The sequence below is a fragment of the Mirounga leonina genome, unplaced genomic scaffold (genome assembly GCF_011800145.1).
Source record: "Mirounga leonina isolate KUSES-001 unplaced genomic scaffold, KU_Mleo_1.0 Mir_125, whole genome shotgun sequence".
Classification (NCBI taxonomy): domain Eukaryota; kingdom Metazoa; phylum Chordata; class Mammalia; order Carnivora; family Phocidae; genus Mirounga; species Mirounga leonina.
Window position 1 is genome coordinate 13,650,864 of NW_023270305.1, and position 24,583 is coordinate 13,675,446.

General features: G+C 41.1%; 1 protein-coding gene across 1 annotated transcript in view; it reads left to right on the plus strand.

Moving 5' to 3' along the window:
• Positions 1-19,720: 19,720 nt before the first annotated feature.
• Positions 19,721-24,583, plus strand: part of SELENOI (selenoprotein I) — a 38,194-nt gene continuing 33,331 nt past the window's right edge. The window contains exon 1 of the mRNA XM_035000737.1: positions 19,721-19,897. Within this exon, the coding sequence (XP_034856628.1) occupies positions 19,841-19,897 (57 nt within the window). The 5' untranslated portion in view covers positions 19,721-19,840. The remainder of the gene's footprint in view (positions 19,898-24,583) is intronic.

The window sequence follows — 24,583 nt, forward strand, 5'->3', positions numbered from 1 at the left end:
TAGTTGACACATGATGTTATGTTAGTTTCAGATGTACAACAGAGTGGTTCAACAGCTCTATACCTTACGCCATGCTCACTGCAAGTATAGCGACCATCTGGCACCATACAACGCTAGCTAGTACAAAACCATTGACTATTCCCTATGCTGTACCTTTTATTCCTGTGACCTATTCATTCCGTACCTGGAAGCCTGAACCTTCCACTCTCCTTCACCTTTTGTGCCCATCCCCCTCCACTCTCTTCCTTATGATTTTCTTAACATTTTGTTTTCTCTAAGTTACTTTATTGTAAGAATGCAATATATAATATATAGAACACACAAAATATATATTACCTTCTTATGTTATCAGTAAGGCTTCCGGCCAACAGTAAGCCATTAGTGGTTAAGTTTTTAGGGAGTCAAAAAGTATACACAGATTTCTGAGTGTGCTGGGCTTAGCACCCCTAACTCTCAAATTGTTCAAGGATCAACTGTACTTTAAAATTTTGTTCCATTTTCTTCTGGCCCTCATGGTTTCTAATGCAAAATCCATAGTTATTGTTCCCTTGTAAGTAATGTATCATTTCTATGGCTGCTTTCAGGTTTTTTTCCTTTGTCTTGAAACTTATGACGTGGCTGGGCTGGGTTTTTTTTTTTTTTTTTAAGGCTTATCCTGTTTTGGATTCACTGAACTTTTTGCATATGTAGCTTTAGGTAGCCCAATCAAATTTGAGCATTTCAGCCATTATTTCTTCAAATATTTTTTCTGCACCACATTCTTTCTCCTCTCTTTCTTGGACTCTAATGACAGATATTAGACTTTCTTTCCCCCTGTATTATTTCTTTCATAGACCCCTGTAGCTTTGTTCAGTTTTTCAATTTTTTTTTTCTCTCTGTTGTAACAGATGTGATTAAGTTAAGGATCTTGAGATAGGAAGATTATCCTGGGTGGGCCCAGTGTAATCACAAGCATCATTATAAAAGGAACACAGGACTGTGAGGGACAAAAAAGAAAATCTGTAACAGAAGCAGAGGTGGGCGTGATGTGCTTTGAAGCTGGAGAAAGGGACCGTGAGCCAAAGAATGAAGGCAGCCTCTAAGAAGCCGGAAGAGGCAAGGAAATGGATTCTTCTCTGGAGCCTCCAAAAAAAATGCAGTCCTGCTGACATCTTGATTTTAACCTTGTTAAGATTCACTTTAGTTGTCTGATCCTCATGACTGTAAGATATGACACTTGCTTTGTTTCAGAGCACTATATTTGTAGTAATTTGTTATAGAAGCAATATGAAACAAATAGAATCCATGCAGCAATTTAAAAATTTTTTGATTGCTGTTACTACCATTTGGATCTTTCTATTTTCTGTTTCTTCACTGAGACTTCATCTTCTCATTCATTTCAAGAATATTCATACTTATGACACTTTTATAATAATTGCTTTAATATCTTTTTTTTGATAATTCCAATATCTGTGTCATTTCAGCATTGCTGTCTGTTGATTGTTTTCTTCCCATGTGAGTTGAGATTTCCTATTTTTTTATATGCCAAGTAATTTTGGATTGTATCTGGACATTTGATATTATGTTGTTTAAATCCTATGGAAAATGTTGATATTTTTGTGTTAGTAGGGATTGATCCAGTTTGGTTCAGGTCATGAGATTTGACCAACCTACTGTGCATTGTATTTTTAACATCAGTTCCCTTTCCAAATGCCTTTGCAGTGCTATTCAGATCTGCTGCATATATGCCCCCCCAGTGGCCAGTACGGGCCCTGGTGATGGTCTGTCTCACTGTAGTTCTAAGTGTATGATATGCTATTTAGGGTCGGAGTCAGGCATGCACAACTGGGAGATGATGCCAGGAGTTCCTCAAACTCAATGGGGTCTTCCTGAACTCTTTCTCTCTCAAGTTATTCAAATTACTCTAGAATAATACTTTGTCAAGTTAGCAGGCATATAGCACACTTATACATCTCTCTATTGCATGTGTTTTAAACACATTTTTAAGTGTATTACAGAAGGCTTATGACACAGATTCCCTTAAATAACACACTCCTCTCAAAGTAGCATGCACATAGCTCTTATAACCATCTTTATTACTTTTTTTTTTTTTTAGAGGGCGGTAGGGGCAGAGGGAGAGAGAGAATCTTAAGCAGGTTCCATGTTTAGTGTGGAGCCCCATGTGGGGCTCAATCTCACAACCCTGAGATCGTGACCTGAGACAAAATCAAGAGTCAGATGCTTAACCGACTGAGCCACCCAGGCGCCCCTTTATTACATTTGTTTTAAAAAAAATTCTCTAAATGAATTACAGAATGGCAATCACATCCATTCCTTTAAAACATTGTTTTCTTTGTAGCAGATGGATGGCACTCTTTTTTTTTTTTTTTTTAAGATTTTATTTATTTATTTGACAGAGACACAGCGAAAGAGGGAACACAAGCAGAGGGGAGTGATTACACAGAGCAGGGAGCCCGATGTGGGGCTCGATCCCAGGACCCTGGGATCATGACCTGAGCCGAAGGCAGACGCTTAACGACTGAGCCACCCAGGTGCCCCAGATGGATGGCACTCTTATAGTCACCATTATTATATGTGTTTCTAAATCCTTCTCTAAATGCATTATAGAAGAGCTAAGTATTCTTTTTTTTAAAAAACATTTTATTTATTTATTTGACAGAGAGAGACACAACGAAAGAGGGAACACAAGCAGGGGGAGTGGGAGAGGGAGAAGCAGGCTTCCCACTGAGCAAGGAGCCCGACGCGGGGCTCGATCCCAGGACCCTGGGATCATGACCTGAGCCGAAGGCAGACGCTTAACGACTGAGTCCCCCAGGCGCCCTGAAGAGCTAAGTATTCTTAGAATACTTCAAAACATCTTTTATGGGGGCACCTGGGTGGCTCAGTCAGTTAAGCATCTGCCTTTGGCTCAGGTCATGATTCCAGAGACCTGGGTTCGAGCCCCATGTCGGGCTCCCTGCTCAGCAGGGAGTCTGCTTCTCTCTCTCCCTCTGCCACTCCCCCTTGCTTGTGCTCTCTCTGTTAAATAAATACAATCTTTAAAATAAAACATCCTTTACAGCATAAAATCCAACGTCCTCAAGTCTAACTGATGTAATGAGATGGGTAGAGGCCATTTGATGGGTCACAATTGCCAATAGGAAGTGAATTGATCACACAATACTCAGGTCAAATAAAAATGAAGGTGAGTCTCCAATATGGGGCAGAGTTAGTTTGAACCTTTATCTCACACCTAAAGAATAAATCCCACCAAATAGGAGTTTGCATTCAATTACAATTCCACAGTGTTAGGGCAACAATAGTATAGTTATATTAAAAATATAAAGGCAAGAAAAGAAACAATTTATTTAAAAAAGCATCTTTGATTTTAGTTTACTAGAGCATTGCAGGCTTGTTAAAATACTTAAAGACAATGTGTAATTTAGAAACTGAAAGTACTCATGGCTCTTTTTCTGGTCATGAAATGAACTGAACTGTATACTTTGCTTTTGAGTTATTTACTTTAAAAGTATTATGTTTCCTGTTCTTGTTTTTAAAAATGAAATGACCACAACTTTCATGTTGCTCTCTCACACAAAAACAAATAAGTTGTTTTTTACTTAATGTAGTTCTCAGATTGTTTTTTCTTGAGACTGTGAATTTTAAACAAATTTTAGAAAGGAAATTTATTAAAGAATGGCCCAAGAAGTGGAAATAACCTACCATACACAAATAGTAGAATGAATAAACAAATTATAATTTTACAACGTACCACCATACTCTATTTTTTGTTTTTTTAAAAGATTATTTGAGAGAGAGAGAGAGTGAACATGCGCGCACAAGCACGAGGAAGGGGGAGGGGGAGAGGGAGAAGGAGAAGCAGACTCCCTGCTGAGCAGGGAGCCCAATTCGGACTCCATCCCAGGGACCCTGGGATCATGACCTGAGCCAAAGGCAGATGCTTAACTGACTGAGCCACCCAGGCACCCCACCATACTTTAAAACCAAGCAGAAATTAAAATGAATGAACTAGATCTATATGTATGGATGTGGATCAACCTCAATACAATGTTAAGTCTAAATAATGTTGTAAATGGTTAGGAACAGTGGGATACCATTAAGTACACACACATACGCACACGTATACCCAAAATAATGCCGTATTGAATCTGGATGTGAACATATGTAATGAAAGTATAAAATATGAATAGGAATGATAACCTCAAGATAGTGGTTACCTCTGGGGATAAAAGGGAAAGAGATAGTAAAGATCTGGAGCTTCAGCTGAAACAAAAAGAAACAAAAGTCCTGAAACATGCGCGGCAAAAGATTAACATCTGCTAATTCGTGGTGCTGCACAGATGACAAGTATATTATTTTCTAGATGTTATAGTTAAAATGGATGATGATGATGATGATGATGATGATGAAGAGGGAGATGAGGAAACCTTCCTGTTTAGTGTGGAGCTCCACATGGGGCTCCACACTAAACATGGAACCTAATATTTGGGGGTGCCTGGGTGGCTGAGTTGGTTAAGTGTCTGACTCTTGATCTCAGCTCAGGTCTTGATCTCAGGGTCTTGATCTAGGGGTCATGAGTTCAGGCTCCTGACTGGGCTCCATGCTGGGCTCCTTAAAAAAAAAAAGATTATTTGATTCATCCTTCTGCTTTTTCTGCTAAAAGATAAGTTTTTTTTTTTATGGTGTAGCAATTTTTAAAGGAGACTTTTTTTTAATAAAGATTTTATTTATTTATTTGAGAGAGAGAGAGTGAGAGAGAGAGCGCAAGAGGGGGTAGGGTTAGAAGGAGAAGCAGACTCCCTGCCGAGCAGGGAGCCCGATGTGGGACTCGATCCCGGGACTCCGGGATCATGACCTGAGCCGAAGGCAGTCGCTTAACCAACTGAGCCACCCAGGCGCCCTAAAGGAGACTTTTAATTTTGGAATAGTTATACATTTACAGAGAAATTGCAAAGATAGTAGAGAGAGTTTTCATATATTCACACCCTATTATAAACATTAGTATGGTAAATCTGCCACAATTAATGAACTAATCTTTGTACATTATTTTAAACTGAAGTCTGTACTTTATTCAGATTCCTCAGTTTTTAAAAATCTAATGTCTTTTTTCTATTTTGGGATCTCATCCAGAAATCACAATACCTTGAGCCATCATGTTTCCTTAGGCTCCTATAGACTGTCTGGTATTTTGTAGGATGTCCCTCGATTGAGGTTTCTACTGGTATCCATATTTTACCATTCTGAGCAAAGTGTAGAACTCTTACCTTCTTTTGTATCTCATTTCCCTCCCCCTTTTATAATATAGTTGTTTTAAATATTTCTTCTGCATACATTTAAAACCACACCAGTGTTATATTTTTTTAAAACCGGCAAATATAATTTAGAAAACTCAGACAAACGCCCATTGTATTTACCCATATTTTTGCTTGCCATGTCCTTTCTTTTTTCTTGATGATTCAAGGCTCTGTCTTTTATCATTTTCCTTTTGTTTAGAGAACTTCTTTTGGCCATTCTTTTTTTTCTTTCTTTTTAAAAAAATTATTTTTTATTTAAATTCAATTAATTAACATATAATGTATTATTAGTTTCAGAGGTAGAGGTCAGTGATTCATCAGTCTTATATAATACTCAGTGCTCATTACATTACGTTCCCTCCTTAATGTCTATCACCCAGTTCTCCTATCCTCTCGCCCCCATCCCCTCCAGCAGTCCTCAGTTTGTTTCCAATGATTAAGAGTCACTTATGGTTTGTCTCCCTCTCTGATTTCGTCGTTTTATTTTTTCCTCTCTTCCCCTATGATCCTCTGCCTTGTTTCTTAAATTCCACATGTGAGTGAGATCATATGATAATTGTCTTTCTCTGATTGACTTATTTCCCTTAGCACAATACCCTCTAGTACCATCCATGTTGCTGCAAATGGCAAGATTTCATTTTTTTAAAATTTATTCATTCGAGACACAGATACAGAGAGAGAGAGCTGAGCAGGGGGAGAAGCAGAGGGAGGGAGAGAAGTAGACCCCCTGTGGAGCAGGGAGCCCGATGCGGGGCTCGATCCCAGGCCCGTGGGATCATGACCTGAACCGAAGGCTGATGCTCAACCATCTGAGCCACCCAGGCGCCCCCAAGATTTCATTTGTTTGATGGCTGAGTAATATTCCATTGTATATATACACCACATCTTTATCCATTCATCTGTTGATGGACATCTAGGCTCTTTCCATAGTTTGGCTATTGCTGCTATAAACATTGGGGTGCAGGTGCCCCTTTGGATCACTACATTTGTATTTTGGGGGTAAATACCTAGTAGTGCAATTGCTGGGTTGCAGGGAGCTCTATTTTCAACTTTTTGAGGAACCTCCATACTGTTTTCCAGAGTGGCTGCATCAGCTTGCATTCCCACCAACAGTGTAGGAGGGCTCCCCTTTCTCTGCATCCTCACCAACATCTGTCGTTTCCTGAGTGGTTAATTTTAGCCATTCTGACAGGTGTGAGGTGGTATCTTGTTGTGGTTTTGATTTGTATTTCCCTGATGCCGAGTGATGTTGAGCACTTTTCCATATGTCTGTTGGCCATTTGGATGTCTTCTTTGCAGAAATGTCTGTTCATGTCTTCTGCCCATTTCTTGATTGGATTATTTGTTCTTAGGGTGTTGAGTTTAATAAGTTCTTTATAGATTTTGGATACTAGCCTTTTATCTGATATGTCATTTGCAATATCTTCTCCCATTCTGTCGGCTGTCTTTTGGTTTTATCGACTATTTCCTTTGCTGTGCAAAAGCTTTTTATCTTGATGAAGTCCCAATAGTTCATTTTTGCCTTTGTTTCCCTTGCCTTTGGACACGTGTCTAGCAAGAAGTTGCTGTGGCTAAGGTCACAGAGGTTGCTGCCTGTGTTCTCCTCTAGGATTTTGATGGACTCCTGTCTCACATTTAGGTCTTTCATCCATTTTGAGTCTATTTTTGTGTGTGGTGTAAGGAAATGGTCCAGTTTCATTCTTCTGTATGTAGCTGTCCAATTCTCCCAACACCATTGGTTGAAGAGACTGTCTTTTTCCCATTGGACATTCTTTCCTGCTTTGTCGAAGATTAGTTGACTATAGAGTTGAGGGTCCATTTCTGGGCTCTCTATTCTGTTCCATTGATCTATGTGTCTGTTTTTGTGCCAGTACCATACTGTCTTGATGATTACAGCTTTGTAATAGAGCTTGAAGTCAGGCATTGTGATGCCCCCAGCTTTGGTTTTCTTTATCAACATTCCTTTGGCTGTTCGGGGTCTTTTCGGGTTCCAAACAATTTTTAGGATTATTTGTTCCAGCTCTGTGAAAATAGTGGATGGTATTTTGATAGGGATTGCATTGAATATGTAGATTACTCTAAGTAGCATAGACATTTTCACAATATTTGTTCTTCCAATCCATGAGCATGGAACGTTTTTCCTTTTCTTTGTGTCTTCTTCAATTCCTTTGATGAGTGTCCTATACTTTTCTGAGTACAGATCCTTTGCCTCTTTGATTAGGTTTATTCCTAAGTATCTTATGGTTTTGGGGCAATTGTAAATGGGATCGACTTCTTAATTTCTCTTTCTTCTGTCTCATTGTTAGTGTATAGAAATGCAACTGATTTCTGTGCATTGATTTTATATCCTGCCACTTTGCTGAATTCCAGTATGAGTTCTAGCAATTTTGGGGTGGAGTCTTTTGGGTTTTCCACATAGAGTATCATGTCATCTGCAAAGAGTGAGAGTTTGACTTCTTCGCTGATTCGGATGCCTTTTATTTCTTTTTGTTGTCTGATTGCTGAGGTTAGGACTTCTAGTACTATGTTGAACATCCGTGGTGAGAGTGGACATCTGTGCTGTGTTCCTGACCTTAGGGAGAAAGCTATCAGCTTTTCCCCTTTGAGAATATTTACTGTGGGCTTTTCATATAAGGCTTTTATGATACTGAGGTGTGTTCCCTCTCTCCCTACACTATGAAGAGTTTTAAACAAAAAAAGATGCTGTACTTTGTCAAATGCTTTTTCTGCATCTATTAAGAGGATCATATGGTTCTTGTCCTTTCTTTTATTAATGTAGTGTATCACATTGATTGATTTGCGGATGTTGAACCAAACTTGCAGCCCAGGAATAAATCCCCCTTGGTCCTGGTGAATAATCCTTTTAATGTACTGTTGGATCCTATTGGTTAGTATTTTGGTGAGAATTTTTGCATCCATGTTCATCAGGGATATTGGTCTGTAATTCTCCTTTTTGGTGGGGTCTTTGTCTGGTTTTGGGATCAAGGTAATGCTGGCCTCATAGAAAGAGTTGAGAAGTTTTCCTTCTATCTTGATATTTTGGAAACAGCTTCAGAAGAATAGGTATTAATTCTTCTCTAAATGTTTGGAAGAGGGTGCCTGGTGGCTCAGTTGGTTAAGCGACTGCCTTCGGCTCAGGTCATGATCCTGGGGGTCCCAGGATCAAGTCCTGTATCAGGCTACCTGCTCAGCAGGGAGTCTGCTTCTCCCCTGACCCTCCCCCATTTTGTGCTCTTTCTCTCTCTCTCACTCTCTCTCTCTCTCAAATAAATAAATAAAATCTTTAAAAAAAATGTCTGGAAGAATTCCCCATGGGAAGCCATCCAGCTCTGGACTCTTGTTTCTTGGGAGATTTTTGATTACTGCTTCAATTTCCTTGCTCGTTATGGTCCATTCAGGTTTTCTATTTCTTCCTGGCTCAGTTTTGGTAGTTTATACGTCTCTAGGAATGCATCCATTTCTTCCAGACTGCCTAATTTGTTGGCATATAGTTACTCATAATATGTTCTTGTAATTGTTTTTCTTTGGTGTGGTTGTGATCTCTCCTCTTTCATTCATGATTTTATTTATTTGGGTCCTTTCTCTTTTCTTTTTGATAAGTCAGGCCAGGGGTTTATCAGTCTTTTTTTTTTTTTTTTAAAGATTTTATTTACTTATTTGAGAGAGAGAATGAGAGAGAGAGAGCACATGAGAGGGGAGAGGGTCAGAGGGAGAAGCAGACTCCCACTGAGCAGGGAGCCTGATGTGGGACTCGATCCCAGAACTCCAGGATCATGACCTGAGCCGAAGGCAGTCGCCTAACCAACTGAGCCACCCAGGCACCTGGGGTTTATCAATCTTATTAATTCTTTCAAAGAACCAGATCCTAGTTACATTAGTCTGTTCTACTGTTCTTTTGGGTTCTATTTCATTGATTTCTGCTCTAATCTTCATTATTCCTCTTCTCCTGCTGGGTTTAGGCCTTATTTGCTGTTCTTTCTCCAGCTTCTTTAGGTGTACGGTTAGGTTGTGTATTTGAGACCTTTCTGTTTCTTGAGAAAGGCTCGTACTGCTATCTACTTTCCCTCTTAGGACTGCCTTTGCTGCATCCCAAAGGTTTGAACAGTTGTGTTTTCATTTTCATTTGTTTCCATGAATTTTTTTTATTCTTCTTTAATTTCCTGGTTGACCCATTCATTCTTTAGTAGGATGCTCTTTAGCCTCCAAATATTTGAGTTCTTTCCAACTTTCTTCTTGTGACTGAGTTCCAGTTTCAAAACATCGTGGTCTGAAAATATACAGGGAATGATCCCGATCTTTTGGTACCAGTTGAGACTTGATTTGTGACCCAGGATGTGATCTATTCTGGAGAACGTGCCACGTGCTCTCGAGAAGAATGTGCGTTCTGTTGCTTTGGGATAGAATGTCCTGAATATATCTGTGAAGTCCATCTGGTCCAGGATGTGTCATTCAAAGCCCTATTTCCTTGTTGATCTTCTGCTTAGATGATCTGTCTATTGCAGTGAGTGGAGTGTTATTATCGATGTGTTTCTTTGATTTAGTTATTAATTGGCTTACATAATTGGCTGCTCCCATGTTAGGGGGCATAAATATTTACAAGTGTTAGATCTTCTTGTTGGATAGATCTTTTAATTATGATATAGTGTCCTTCCTCATCTTTTATTACAGTCTTCGGTTTAAAATCTAAATTGTCTGATGTAAGGATTGTTACCCAGCTTTCTTTTGACGTCCATTAGCATGATAGATGGTTTTTCACCCCCTCGCTTTAAATCTGGAGGTGTCTTTGGGTCTAAAATGAGTCTCTTGCAGACAGCATATCGATGGGTCTTGCTTTTTTATCCTACCAAAACTACCAAAACTGAGCCAGGAAGAAATAGAAAACCTGAATGGACCATAACTAGCAAGGAAATTGAAGCAGTAATCAAAAATCTCCCAAGAAACAAGAGTCCAGAGCTGGATGGCTTCCCATGGGGAATTCTTCCAGACATTTTTTTTAAAGATTTTATTTATTTATTTGAGAGAGAGAGAGAATGAGAGAGAGAGAAAGAGCACAAAGATACCCTGTATCTTCTGATTAGGGCATTTAGCCCATTTACATTCAGAGTAACTACTGAAAGATACATATTTAGTGCCAATGTATTGCCTGTAAAGTTACCGTTTCTGTATATTTCTCTGTTCCTTTCTGGTCTATGTTACTTTTGGGCTCTCTCTTCATTTAAAGGATCCCCTTTAATTATTTCTTGCAGGGCTGGTTTAGGGATCACAAATTTTTTTTTTCTGTTTGTCCTGGAAGCTTTCTCTCTCCTATTTTAAGCGACATCCTTGCTGGATAAAGTATTCTTGGCTGCATATTTTTCTCATTTAGCACCCTAAATATATCACGCCAGTCCCTTCTGGCCTGCCAGGTCTCTGTGGATAGGTCTGCTGTCAATCTAATGTTTCTACCCTTGTAGGTTACAGACCTCTTGTCCTGAGCTGCTTCTAGGATTTTCTCTTTTTGTCTGAGATTTGCAAGTTTCACTATTATATTTCAGGGTGTTGATTTTGAGGGGGAGTTCTCTGTGCCTCCTGGACTTGAATGCTTTCTTCCTTCCCCAGATTAGGGAAGTTCTCCACTATAATTTGCTCCAATATCCTTCTGCCCCCCTTTCCTCTTTTTCTGGGATCCCAATTATTCTAATATTGCTTTGCTTTATGGTATCAGTTATCTCTCGAATTCTCCCCTCATGATCCAGTAGTTATTTATCTTTTTCTCAGCTTTTTATTCTCCATCTTTTTGTCTTTTGTATCACTAATTCTTTCTTCTGCCTCATTTATCCTAGCACTTAGAGCCTCCATTTTTTTATTGCATCTCATTAATAGCCTTTTTGATTTCAACTTGGTTAGATTTTAGTTCTCTTATTTCTCCAGAAAGGGATTCTCTAGTGTCTTCTATGCTTTTTTTCAAGCCTAGCTAGTATCTTTATAATCATTATTCTGAACTCTAATTCTGACATCTCACTTATGTCCATACTGATTAGGTCCCTGGCAGTCAGTACTGCCTCTTGTTCTCATTTTTGAGGTGAGTTTTTCTGTCTTGTTATTCTTGGAGAAAGTGATCGCTTTTCTATTTGTAGAGTTGCAGCTATTCTTTTCTTAGACCTCTGCTTGAGTTTGCAGGTGTTCAGAATGATTTGATAGCTATCTAGCTGAATTCCTGGGACCAAACAAAACTAAGGTCTCCTACTCCTCTGCCATCTTGGATTATCTCTGCTAAAAGATAAGTTTGTGGATCCAATATATAGTATGTCTTTACATAGTCTAAACACACAGATGCCCTCCCCTTTTTTTCTTCCAGCTATCACACTTTAATATGTATATATGTATGTGTGTATGTATGTATGTATGTATATATGTAAGTAATCTCTGTGCCCGATGTGGGGCTCAAACTCACAACCTCAAGATCAAGAGTCCCATTCTCTTCTTACTGAGCCAGCCAGGCACCCCACACACTTTAATATTTAAAGACAAAAAGTGCTGATTTTTTCTATTATTTAAAATTTTTTTTAAAACATACACACAGAGGTCTAACAGCCAAAATTCACAGAGGAAATGAGCTCCTACTCTGCCCCCACTGGTCCTATCTTGTGGTTGATGCTGCAGTGGGCCCTCCTCCTCTCTAACACATAGCAGTTCACTGTCGCTTCTCTGCGCTACAGCCACATGCTACTCTGATGCATCTGCTCGGTTTCATGACAGGCATGTCCCTCCCCATGGCTCCATTCTAAGATAAAACCCCAACAGTTGTTAATGGTCAGGGTACATCCCTCTGACTGGCATCAGCAACTGTCCCACAGTGGGAGAGTGAGGGGATGTTCTGGTTAGGAGCAGTTTAGTGGCAGGAGTGGCATGGCCAGAGCTGGAGTAATGGTCTCCATTGCTGCAGTCTGGTATCAGAGTTGGGACAGAGATGTAAGTCTGAACAGCATGAAGGGCACAGATGAGGTTGGGACTCTGTGAGATAAAATAGGAGAGTTCCCCTCACCAGGTTTAGATAGAATCAACATGTCAACATTTTAAATAAAAATAAAAGTAATCCAAATAATCCACATAACTGTTGAATCAGTATGTTGTACACCTGAAATTAATATAATGTTATATGGGAAAAAAAGGTAATCCTAAGAATCAGCAATTCAACTAGTACTGAATTTCAAAATTTTCCCACCAAGACAGCTCAGCTATCACAGTAGCAATCTAGATCTGTCCAGGACAAGAAGGTAAAGCCCCCAGTATTCCCCCTGACAGCCCCATGTTGGGCCCTAGAAGGATCTGCATTTGCAGCTTTTCAGTCTCGAAGACCACAGGAAGAGCCAGGGTCATAAAGGAAGGCTGCCCTGGAAAAACCTGCATAGTTGTTTTTTTTTTTTTTTTTTTAAAGATTTTATTTATTTATTTGACAGAGAGAGAGACAGCGAGAGCAGGAACACAAGCAGGGGGAGTGGGAGAGGCAGAAGCAGGCTTCCCGCCGAGCAGGGAGCCCAATGTGGGACTCGATCCCAGGACCCTGGGATCATGACCTGAGCCGAAGGCAGACGCTTAACGACTGAGCCACCCAGGTGCCCTGCATAGTTGTTTTTTAATGACAGGGGTTGATTTTATTTATTTGACAGAGAGAGACACAGCGAGAGAGGAAACATAAGCAGGGGGAGTAGGAGAGGGAGAAGCAGGCTTCCCACTGGGCAGGGAGCCTGATGTGGGGTTCGGAGCAGGGAGCCCGATGAGGGGCTCAATCCCAGGACCCTGGGATCATGACCTGAGCCGAAGGCAGACGCTTAACGACTGAGCCACCCAGGCGCCCCCCTGCACAGTTTTTGAGCCTCAGGGAAGGAGAGATCCAAAATAGCTTTGGCTTTGGATCCAACCCTCTCTGGGCACATCTCTGTCAGACTCCACAGTCTCTCCTGTGGTGATTTATCTAGATCCTGTCATCCTCTTCCAGCTCCTCCTCAGTCTTCCCAGTACCTTTGAGAGCAATTCCTCTCCAGGGCTGGGGGGACGGCGGCCACGGCTGCCAGGGACTCCAGCCATAAACACCTTCTTTATGATAGACTTATTTCTTCTAATATACATCTAGGCTTTCATTTCTAAAATAAAGTCTTTACTTCTAGCACTTCATAAAGCTTAAAGGCTGTGCCTGTACAAAGATGGGATTTTTAAAATTACTGATTAAAAGTGCTTTATCCTACTTAATTCTCCCCTTGGCTTTTTACCTATTTCTTTATTTGCAAGCCTTATTCCTTTATAGGAATTTGGGCTCCTTTTGAATCCATTTTAATGTCTTCATTCTTCATTTCAAATTTCTCTGGAGAAACTGTTATTTCTCTTTCTGTTGATCACCTACCTACTGATTTAAGAGGGGACTGGCTGGTGGCTACCTCAATGGCTTGCTTCTCAAATGGTCCCTTTTGGCCTTTCTTATCCCTATTTTGCCTAGCCAGAAAGAGAAATCCAGTATGAAATTTGCTGATCCTTACATCAAATCCTTACAACTATCTCTCCATTGATAAGAGACAGGTTATCCTAAACAAGCACCCTATTAACATGTGTCCCTTCCTACCTTATAAAATGTTAGAACTTTACAGTTTTATACTATACTGCAGAACTTTATAGTTCTAAGTTTTAGCTTTGCAGATATGTTCTGCATAATGTTCTGGCAAATATGTCTTAAAAAGTACCAAATTCGAAGCAACCTTACCTAAAATAATAAAAAGCCCATGAATTATAAACACTGAGTTCATGATATTCTTCTGTCTTTCCCTGGTCATCAATACGCTTTTGGCTGTAGGAAATATGTATGTGTTATTTTGTGCTTTTCTTTTGAATATAATGTTATTTTACTTTTTAAAATTGAGATAAAATTCACTTACCATAAAAATTTAAAGGGTACATTTCAGTAGTTTTTAGTATATTCATAAGGGTTTGCAACCATCATATCTAATTCAGAACATTTTCATCACCCTAAAAGAAACCCATACCCATTAGTAGTTACTCTCAATCCTCTTCACCCTCATCCCCTGGCAATCATTAATCCACTTTCTAATCCACTTTCTGTCTCTATGGATTTATATATTCTGGACATTTCATACAAATGGAACCATATAGCATATGGTCTTTTGTGCCTGGCCTCTTTCACTTAGCATAATGTTTAAAGGTTCATCCATGTGTAGCATGTATCAGCCCCTCATTCCTTTTTATGGGTGAATAATATCCCATTGTTTGGATACACATTTGTTTTGTTTATCCATTCGTCAGCTGATAGACATTTAGGTTGCTTTGATTTTTTGGCTATGATGAATAATGCTCCTCTGAACATTTATGTATAGGTTTTGGGGTATTTACCAAGGAGTGGTATTGCTGGGTCATATGGTAACTCTGTTTAACTTTTTGGGGAATTGTCAAAATTTTCCCATACGTGCTGCATCATTTTGCAATTCCACCAGCAACAACACACAAGAATTCCAATTTCTCCTCATCCTTGCCAACACTTGTTATTTTCTGGAGTTCCCTCTATTTTTTTTTTTTTTTTTGCACCCACTCACTTATCTTTTTAATGATTCTATATTTTATCACATTGATTTACCATGGTTTATAGTTTGGGTCCTTAATTCATTGGGCATTTTGACTGTCTGCATTTTCCCTCTGCAATGATAAATATGGCTCTTTCTAAATCTTGGCAATAAAGATTCTTTTCTTTCAGATTATTTCCTGGAAGTATGTTCTTCCAATGTGGGGTTACTAGGGCAATGACTATGAAGAATATTATAGCACCTGTTGCTGCCAGCAACATACATTTCTCTATTCCCTCACAGTCCAGTTTAATTCAGTGAAAACTTACTAAGGCCCCCCTCTTCCTTGCCACTCGCTGCCTGTGGAGGTGGCAGCTGTCTTCTACTCAGCATCATGGCTGCCCTCAGACTTCTAGTGAAGCCCAAGATTGTTAAAAAGAGGATCAAGAAGTTCATCTGGCACCAGTCAGACCAATATGTCACAGTTAAGTGCAACCAGGGGTTAAGAGTCTGTCGGTTAAGAGTCTACCTTCAGGGGCGCCTGGGTGGCTCAGTCGTTAAGCGTCTGCCTTTGGCTTGGGTCATGGTCCCAGGGTCCTGGGATCGAGCCCCACATCGGGCTCCCTGCTCCGCAGGAAGCCTGCTTCTCCCTCTCCCACTCCCCCTGCTTGTGTTCCCTCTCTCACTGTGTCTCTCTTTGTCAAATAAATAAATAAAATCTTAAAAAAAAAAAGAGTCTACCTTCAGCTCAGGTCCTGGGATTAAGCCCCAGATCGGGCTCCCTGCTCTTGGGGAGACTGTTTCTCCCTCTCCTCCCTGCTCGTGCTCTCTTGCTATCTCTGTCTCTCTCTCAAATAAATAAATAAATAAAATTTTTTAAAAAAATTAAGTGCAACTGGTGGAAATCCAGAGGCACTGACAATAGGGTGCACAGAAGATTCGAGGGCCAGATCTTGATGCCCAGCATTGAAATGGGAGCAACACCAAAACAAAGCACATGCTGCCCAGTGGCTTCTGGAAGTTCTTAGTCCACAAGGTCAAGGAGCTTGAAGTGCTGCTGATGTGCAACAAATCATGCTGTGCAGAATTGCTCACAATGTCTCCTCCAAGAACCGTAAAGCCATTGTGGAAAGAGCAGCCCGACTGGCCATCAGAGTCACCAATCCCAATGCCAGGCTGTGCAGCAAAGAAAATGAATAGATAGCTTTTGTGCCTGTTGTATTTATGTTAATAAAACCATAAAACTACCAAGAAAAAAAAAACTTACTGAGGACTTACTGAGTGCTAGTCATTATGCCAGGTCAGGGCTTTACAGATGTGGTCCTACCCCCAAGGCACTTCAAGTCCAGTAAGACACATAAGAAAATAGATAATTTCATAACATGTAAGTATGAAGAAAGAGGTATGCACAGGTTGCTGTGGAAGCACAGAGAAACAGTGGGAAATCAAGTGGTTAGTGGTTTCCAAATCTTTTCCAGATGAAGCTTACTTCCTGTCCTGTTTTTTAGCTGTTGTAGCTAATATGAGGCGGTAGAGTGTTTGCAAAGTTGGTTGTAATAATGTCTTCCCATCCTTCCATGCAGGCTCCATTGCCAGGTGACTTTGCCATTCCATCCATTAAGAGGTGAGTCTATTTTCCTTCCCATGAATCTGGGCTGGCCTGCTGATTTGCTTTGTCCATGACAATGAGAGAGAAGTGACACTGTGTGACTTCTGAGCCTAGGTCTTGAAAGGCTTTGTAGTTTCTGTTTATGCTGTCTTGGAATAGTAATAAGACCAGCAAGACTAGCAGGACTGCCCAGCTAACCCCAGCCCAAACTGCTGACCTACAGAATTATGAGCATTATTATTATGTTATTTTAAGCTACTAAGTTTTGTGTGATCTGTTATGTGGCAATAAATAACTTTTACATCTGCCAAACCTTTTATTTTCTTGCAGCTCATGCCAACTGGTACGACATTTCATAATGAAAGGCTAAGTATCATTAGTATACTTGAAGAACTATTTCTGTATCTCATCTTCTAGATTATTTATCTAAATATTAATTTAGTATCTGTGAGATCTTAAAGTGTTCAGTTTTGTTTTGATTCCAACTCTTTATTTCTTATCTTTGAGTCAATTCTCTTTCCAAGATAAAATATCTCACACTTTTAACAGTGAACTTTTTAAAAGGGGGATGGTAAGGGGAGGAAGGAAGAAAGAGAGAAACTTTGAAGAGCCAGGACATTGGATAATACTGGTCATTCACAGAATGAAGTAATAATGTACTCCTTGCCTGGGGTCCATGTTTTATTCAATTTTGTATCTCCAAGGTCTCTAATGGTATCTGTATTTGGCACATGGCTGGAGTTCAACAAGAATACATGAAGAGATAATCGAAACTACTTCTACACATTGTTTCATATTTGTATGTCTTGTTTCCTGAAAGTAGAGCCAGCTTCTGCTAGAGTTCTGGTCCAGTAGGCAGCACAGCCCTGGGTATATCAAGGAAGATCTCAAAGCCTTATGTAGTAGACATCTATGTTGGCAACTATTACCTGAACCCTTGCCACAGGAAAATGAAAGACAGCAATATTTCCTATGCTCTTGCTCTTCTTAGGTTTTTCTGCTTGTACCTTTCTCTTCCACCAAAAACTAAATAACTGTTGATCTCAACTCCAGTGATCTCAAAGATTCATGAAGACAAAAATAATCCTTACTCAAAAATGGGGTGTCTACATAGATCAATGGAACAGAATAGAGAACCCAGAAATGGACCCTCAACTCTATGGTCAACTAATCTTCAACAAAGCGGGAAAGAATGTCCAATGGAAAAAAGATAGTCTCTTCAACAAATGGTGTTGGGAAAATTGGACAGCCACATGCAGAATAATGAAATTGAACCATTTCCTTATACCACACACAAAAATAGACTCAAAATGGATGAAAGACCTAAAGGTGAGACAGGAATCTGTCAAAATCCTTGAGGAGAACACAGGCAACAAGAAGCCTGCTTCTCCCTCTCCCACTCCCCCTGCTTGTGTTCCCTCTCTCGCTGTGTCTCTGTCAAATAAATAAATAAAATCTTTAAAAAAAATCATTTGATATGAAGATTTTCTTCTCTTCATATTGATTAGAACAAACACATAGCGGAAGAAATCTGTAGCATTTTACTTGGGACAGTAGCTCCAGTCTGATGAATACATTGTCCAAAACTCATATTTAGTGCAAAGGCATGTCAATTCAGTATTCTTACCAGTACACAGAAGGGATTTTAAATACAGTACATGCATAAAGGAAATTTTTTTATGTCCAAGGAGGTGGTTTCATAGTTTTCATTAGAGCCAATTTCCTTCTTAAAGGGAGATCCATATTTCTAATGTCCTCAAAGCAGACACTACACAGCATATCAAAGACATGGGGAACATTAAGATGTACAAGACACAAATCCTCTCAAGTGAGGTGAGTCACTCAAGTTTATTTATCTGCCATGTACCATGATGATAGAGGCTTCATATCTATTACCTCATTAGAAGGTGAGATAAGACACACGCAGAAATAATAATATACTTGGCATATACTGAGCACCCAATAATTATCTGTTTAATGAATGAATATAAGGAACATAAGAGATCTCAAAATAATCACCCTTGTTTCAGAGACCCAGAGATTGAGAGTCCCCCTTAGGTAGTGGTTTCCGACACCAAGAACCTCATTTCATGTTGGGTCGACCACTTCCGAGCTGTATAATGAATGGTCTGATCCTCGGCAGGTTAGGTAATCTGAATTTTGATTTCCTAATCTGCGAATTGGGTCAAGCGCCTCCCACTTCGTAGTATTGTTATGGGGGTTGGTGATAACGTATGTAAAGTTCCCCGCATAGAAGGCGCTCAAAAAAGTGGTAGCAACTATTACTATTAAGAAATTTTAGGGGCGCCTGGGTGGCTCAGTTGGTTAAGCGACTGCCTTGGGCTCACGTCATGATCCTGGAGTCCCGGGATCGAGTCCCGCATCGGGCTCCTTGCTCAGCGAGGAGTCTGCTTCTCCCTCTGACCCTCTCCCCCTCATGCTCTCTCTCTCTCAAATAAATAAATAAAATCTTTAAAAAAAAAAAGAAATTTTACTATTGGATTGATACGCTCTAGCCATTGATCTAGTGCTCTTTCTACAACCGGCTCCAGTTATGTGCATGCACTTCTGCAAACACACTTAAAGACTCCTACAGACTCAGAGACCAGTGCTTTTATCTGGTGGAAGACATTAGCAATTTCACTTTGATAGAGCGGAGTGTGGAGAGGCGTGAGGGATGTCTCCAGCGCCTTTTCAGGGCCCCTTATATACTGCAAAAAGCCTGTCACCGAGGCTCCCCACCGGCTTCTCGACGTCCAATCACGTTTCCTTAGCACCTACTGTGCGCAGCGCACGGCGCCAGGAGCTGCTGCGGGCCGGGCACGTTCCCTTTCTCTGGTCTTTTACGTCACGGCTTGAGGGAACTCAGCCCTCTTCCCTGAAGTACTGTTGAATTGGTTCGCAGGCAATAGCGGTACCCGCCAGGAAAGCTCCAAACCTCCACACTGCAGCGAAACCACAGACGCTCCCACCTACCGCGGCAGGGAGGAGCAAGGACCCCTGGGAAATTGACCTTTCGCCTCCACTCACTCTTTACTTCGGCTCACCAATTTTGACGCTAACGAATGAAGCGACGAGAAAACCTGGAAGGCGGGACTTAGTGTTGTCCGATCCACACTGATTGGACTGCGACGGCGTGAGGGGGTGGACCGCGTGAACAGGCTAGCGTCCCTCCCTCGGTGGGCGGGAAGAAGTGGAGGCTGCGCTTGCGCACTGGGAGGCAGCGGAAGTGGCCTGAGGCGGCTACGCGTGCGCGGTGGGCGGAGCGCGGCTCTTCTACCTCCTCTGCCAGCCTAAGTCTTCCCATCCTTGCCCAGCTGGTGTGGTGCTCGTGTTTCCGCACCTCTTCGCGGAGAGTCGCTGCCGAGTGGGCGCTCGGTGTTCGGGTCGTCATGGCTGGTTACGAATACGTGAGCCCGGAGCAGCTGGCTGGCTTTGATAAGTACAAGGTAGCGCGGGGGCCCGCGGACGCCCCTCTCCCTCCTCTTCCCGGCCTCTCCCAGGCGGCTGAGGGGCAGGCGCGGTTCGTGTCACCTTGTGCCGCGTGGCTCCGAGCGGGCTGGCGGGCGTTTCTCCGGGGGTCCTGTCGAGACCTGGAGCTTTGGGGTCAGGGTGCGTGGGGGCATCCTAGGCCAGCCGCCTTGACTTGGTACCCTCCCGGGGGATTGCCTTTTCCTTAGGAGACCGCTCGACGAGAGTGGAACCAGAGAATTCCCTGTGCTTCTTTACTTCATTATTATTATTTTTATTTTTAGCGGATGCAGTTCCCTTCGTGGTGTCTTAATTGTCTTCATTTTAATGAGGTCTCCACCCGTCTCTTGGATACAACTCAGATGGAGATGGTTTTTGGCAGATGAGGCCCGGGGAGGGGGAGTAACTACCGAGGCGGTGGTATTGATGCACTCCACTTCTACTCCCAATGAGGAGACTTCCTCAGCAGTAGCTTGGGGCGCTTGGGCTGCCCGATGAAGTAAATGTGCGCAGAACGAACTGTGTAGTAGAAAGAGAGCGAGCTTTGGCGTCCGTAGAAACCTGATACTAACTCTAATTACCTGGCGTTGGGCCAGGTAATAGTCCCTATGGTGCAAAATGATTATGGGAATTTGCGAAGGGCCTGACACGTAATGGGCCTCCAGTAAATGCTGGTTGTTAACTTTCCTCCAAATCTGGTTTTCCTCCACTGCTCCCTTATCAGTGACTGACTCCACTGTCCATCCAGTTTTCCGAGCCTGAAATCTGGGCTGTAACCTTTCATCCTTGCTATCTGTGTCGCTTTCACTCTTGAGTCCTCTACCTCACCCACCAGTCAGTGAATCACCAGGTCCTGTACCTTCTGTCATTTTTAGCCTAAGCTAGAAGAGTGGTTCCATTACCACTCTTCCCACATACACTTTAAGTAATCTTTTTATTTTAGAATACTTTAGATTTGCAGAAAAACCGTGAAGATAGTACAGTTCCCTATGTCTCATACCTGGTTTTCCCTATTATTAACATCTTACATTAGTATGTTACATTAGTCACGATTAATGAACCAATATTCACGCATTATTAACTGAGGTCCATACTTTACTCAGATTTCCTAAGTTTTCACCTAATGCCCTTTTTCTGTTCTGGGATTTCATCCGGGATATCACATTTCATTTAGTCATCCTGTCTCCTTAGGCTCCTCTTGGCTGTGGCCATTTATCAGACTTCCCTTCTTTTTGATAGCCTTGATAGTTTTGAGGAGTTCTGGTTATGTATTTTGTAGAATGCCTGTCAGTTGGGATTTGTCTAATGTTTTTCTCATGATGAGGCAAGGGTTATGGGTTTTTGGGAGGAAGAGCACAGAGATGAAGTTGCACCTCTCATTGCATCATATGAAGAGTACGTGTTATCAATATAACTTGTCACTGCTGATACTGACTTTGATCACCTGGCCGAGGTAGTGTTTGTTAGGTTTCTCCCTGTAAAGTTACTCTCTTTGGAAGGAAGTCACTATGAGCCCTCCCTTGGTAGTGGAGAGTTATGTCTTACCTCCCTGAGGGCAGAGTATTGGCATAATTTGTTTGGAATTGTGCATGGGAGATTATTTATTTGACAGAGACAGAGACAGTGAGAGCAGGAACACAAGCAGGGGGAGTGGGAGAGGGAGAAGCAGGCTTCCTGCTGAACCGGAAGCCCGATGCGGGACTCGATCCCAGGACCCTGGGATCATGACCTGAGCCGAAGGCAGTCGCTTAACCAACTGAGCCACCCAGGCGCCCTCCAGTCATTTGTTTATATCAGTGTGGATGCATGAATATTTATTTTATACTTTGGGTTATAATCAAGTACTACTTTATTTTGCTCGACCACATTTACTCTTGCCCTTATAGTCTTTTCTCTATGTTAAATAGTGATCTTTAAAAAAATGTGCATTACTCCTTTGCTTAAAACCCACCACTGTCGGGCGCCTGGGTGGCTCAGTCGTTAAGTATCTACCTTCGGCTCAGGTCATGATCCCAGGGTCCTGGGATCAAGTCCCACATCGGGCTCCCTGCTCGGCAGGAAGCCTGCTTCTCCCTCTCCCACTCCCCCTGCTTGTGTTCCCTCTCTCACTGTGTCTCTCTCTGTCAGAAAATAAATAAAATCTTAAAACAAAACAAAACAAAACACAAAAAACACACCAATGTCTTCCCATTGCTCTTGGAATGAAGTCCAAAAAAATCCATAACATGATCTGCACGGTGCTGAATGATATGGTCCTTGCCTGTCTTCAGCTTCACATCATGCTCCTCACTGTCTGCCCCTGCCAGTATTAGTAGCCATCTCATCCCCATCCCCCCTTTTCTTCTTAGATCTTTAAGTAATGTTGTTCCATCTGCCAGGATTGTAGCTTCCTTTCCTGTTTATATTCATCTTCATGTCTTCACTTATATGTTACTTCCTCACAGAAGCATCCCCTAAGTTCTCCTCTCCCCTTAAGCGTGCTGTCAGAGTACCCTCTGCTCCTTTATGGAATTTGTTAGTGTGTCTCCCTATTACAATGTAATACTCAAGTGGTTAGACTTGGCTTATGGATCACCATGGCCTTAGCACAATACTACTGTGCATACTAGGAACTCAATAGACATATGTAGAATGAATGAATAGCTGAAAAAAATCATAATGGATTTTGCCTAACTGGAATTGGAAAAACTATGAAGGACCTTGCTTACAAGCAGGTCATATAGGACATTCCTCTACTTTCAAGCAATATGGTGTCATACAATTTTGACCTGAGGTGCTGACATACATTAAAATTTAAGTGGAAAGAAGTTCCAGAGCCTTCTTGGTAACCTTGGCCAGGGCTTCACAACTTCATTAATGAAGGTTATTAACCCAGATACCTCATGTTTTGCCTTCAGCTCTACCCTCTTCCTGTTATCTCTTCTGCACAGTAAATATTGACATAAAAACTTTTTTTCCATACTAGGATCTGGCTTTCTGGGTGTAAGTGCCAATAGAATAGCTGTTTCATTTGCAGCAGTGTCTGTAATATGAAATCTACTTTTTCTTATAAAGCAGTGTTCCCTAAGTTTATATTTCCAACTAGATAGGTGTCCTAATTTACAGGAAATTTTAGTGTGCTTTTCTATTCCTATGTTTTCCCGTTTTCCGTTATCTGACTCACTTCCTGTGTCTGGCAGCGTATCTCCTATCATCCTGGAAAACAAAGGTCAGTTTAGCAAACATCCAGTGTTCACTAAAATGTAGTTTGTTGATTTTATTTTAAAAAAGGAGGGCCACAAATTATAACATAAACTTCTTCTAGTAGAGGGTTCTTAGTATTGTGTTCAGATTAAAAATATGAATCCAAAGGTGCCCAAAGGACAAATCAGTGTGGTCAGTTTTCCTGGAATATGAATTGCACCTAGAGACACTTTCCTCCTAAAGATCACATGTTCCCATTGTGTGATCTTCAACAGGAAGTGCTTTATAAATGCTTATTGAATTAAAACAGCTTTTGAAGCAGATCATCCCATAAATGGGTAGACTCAAAACAGTCAAGAGATTTTTATTCCCTGGTGTGGCCCTGTGTATTAGAGCAAAGTGATGTGAGAAAATTTGATACTATAAAAGCTGCTGGTGGAAAAATTACTTTTGAATTAGTTTAATTTCTTTGTCTCCCTAGAGGTACATCTGAGAGCTACAGTTGGAAACCTGGCAGTTATTCAGAATAACCACCGAGAGGGGTGCACATGTGGGTGGTAATTAGATTTCTGTAGTAAGAAACTAAGACGATTGCTTCTCAGTGTAGAAGAAAGCATGGGATGGATTGTATGTTATGTGCTGTCTTAACATTTGTGTTCTCCGTTTGTTACCACAATTTTATTAAGCAGATGAATAATTAGTTGAGAGTCTGCCTTCTCTGTTAGGATATGAGCTCTGAGAGGGTAGGGCCTGTAGCTGTCTTGTTCAACATGATCAGGGTCTAGCACATGAACAGAATAGATGCTCAACAAATATTTATTCGAGGAATGAAAGTGTAAAAGAACATAAATCATTTTGGAAGTGTGGTAAAAGGGAGCTGTGCATCTCCTGGATATCGGAAGAATACTTTTGTATTTTGAATGGGAAGATGTCAGGGGTTTAACTACCATTTTCTCTGTTGCTTATTTATGTACCTTCAGACAGTTATATTGAGGGATTTTACCTTTGAGAGGCTTCTCATTCCTCCTTTCTGCCTGACCTTTCTTTGGACAAGTCTTTACAGTTGAAGGATTTCCCCAGTTATCTAAGGGTGAAACTTCTGTTGTGGTTTACCTAATCTGACCTAGGGAAGGCATTGTTTAATTGATAGTGTAACAGCTAGTTTCAAATTGTATTATTTTTCTTCAGAGAGGAGGTAAGTGTTCTTTGAAATATCTTGCTTGGTTTCAAGAATATAATTCTATGATGAATTGGTTTCTGCTATTATTCTTTTGTTGCATATCAACAACAGCCTGATTATAGGAACTGTGATAATGGTAAATTTATTAGTATTGCAGTTAACAGGTTGTAAAGAGAGACTGTGTGCATCTTGATGATAATGCTAAAGAATCTGGCCTTCACCCTTACTAGTTCACACAGTTTGATTCTGTTTATTCAGTAAGCATTTATTGAGGGCCTACTGTGTCAGGCATAGCACTGGG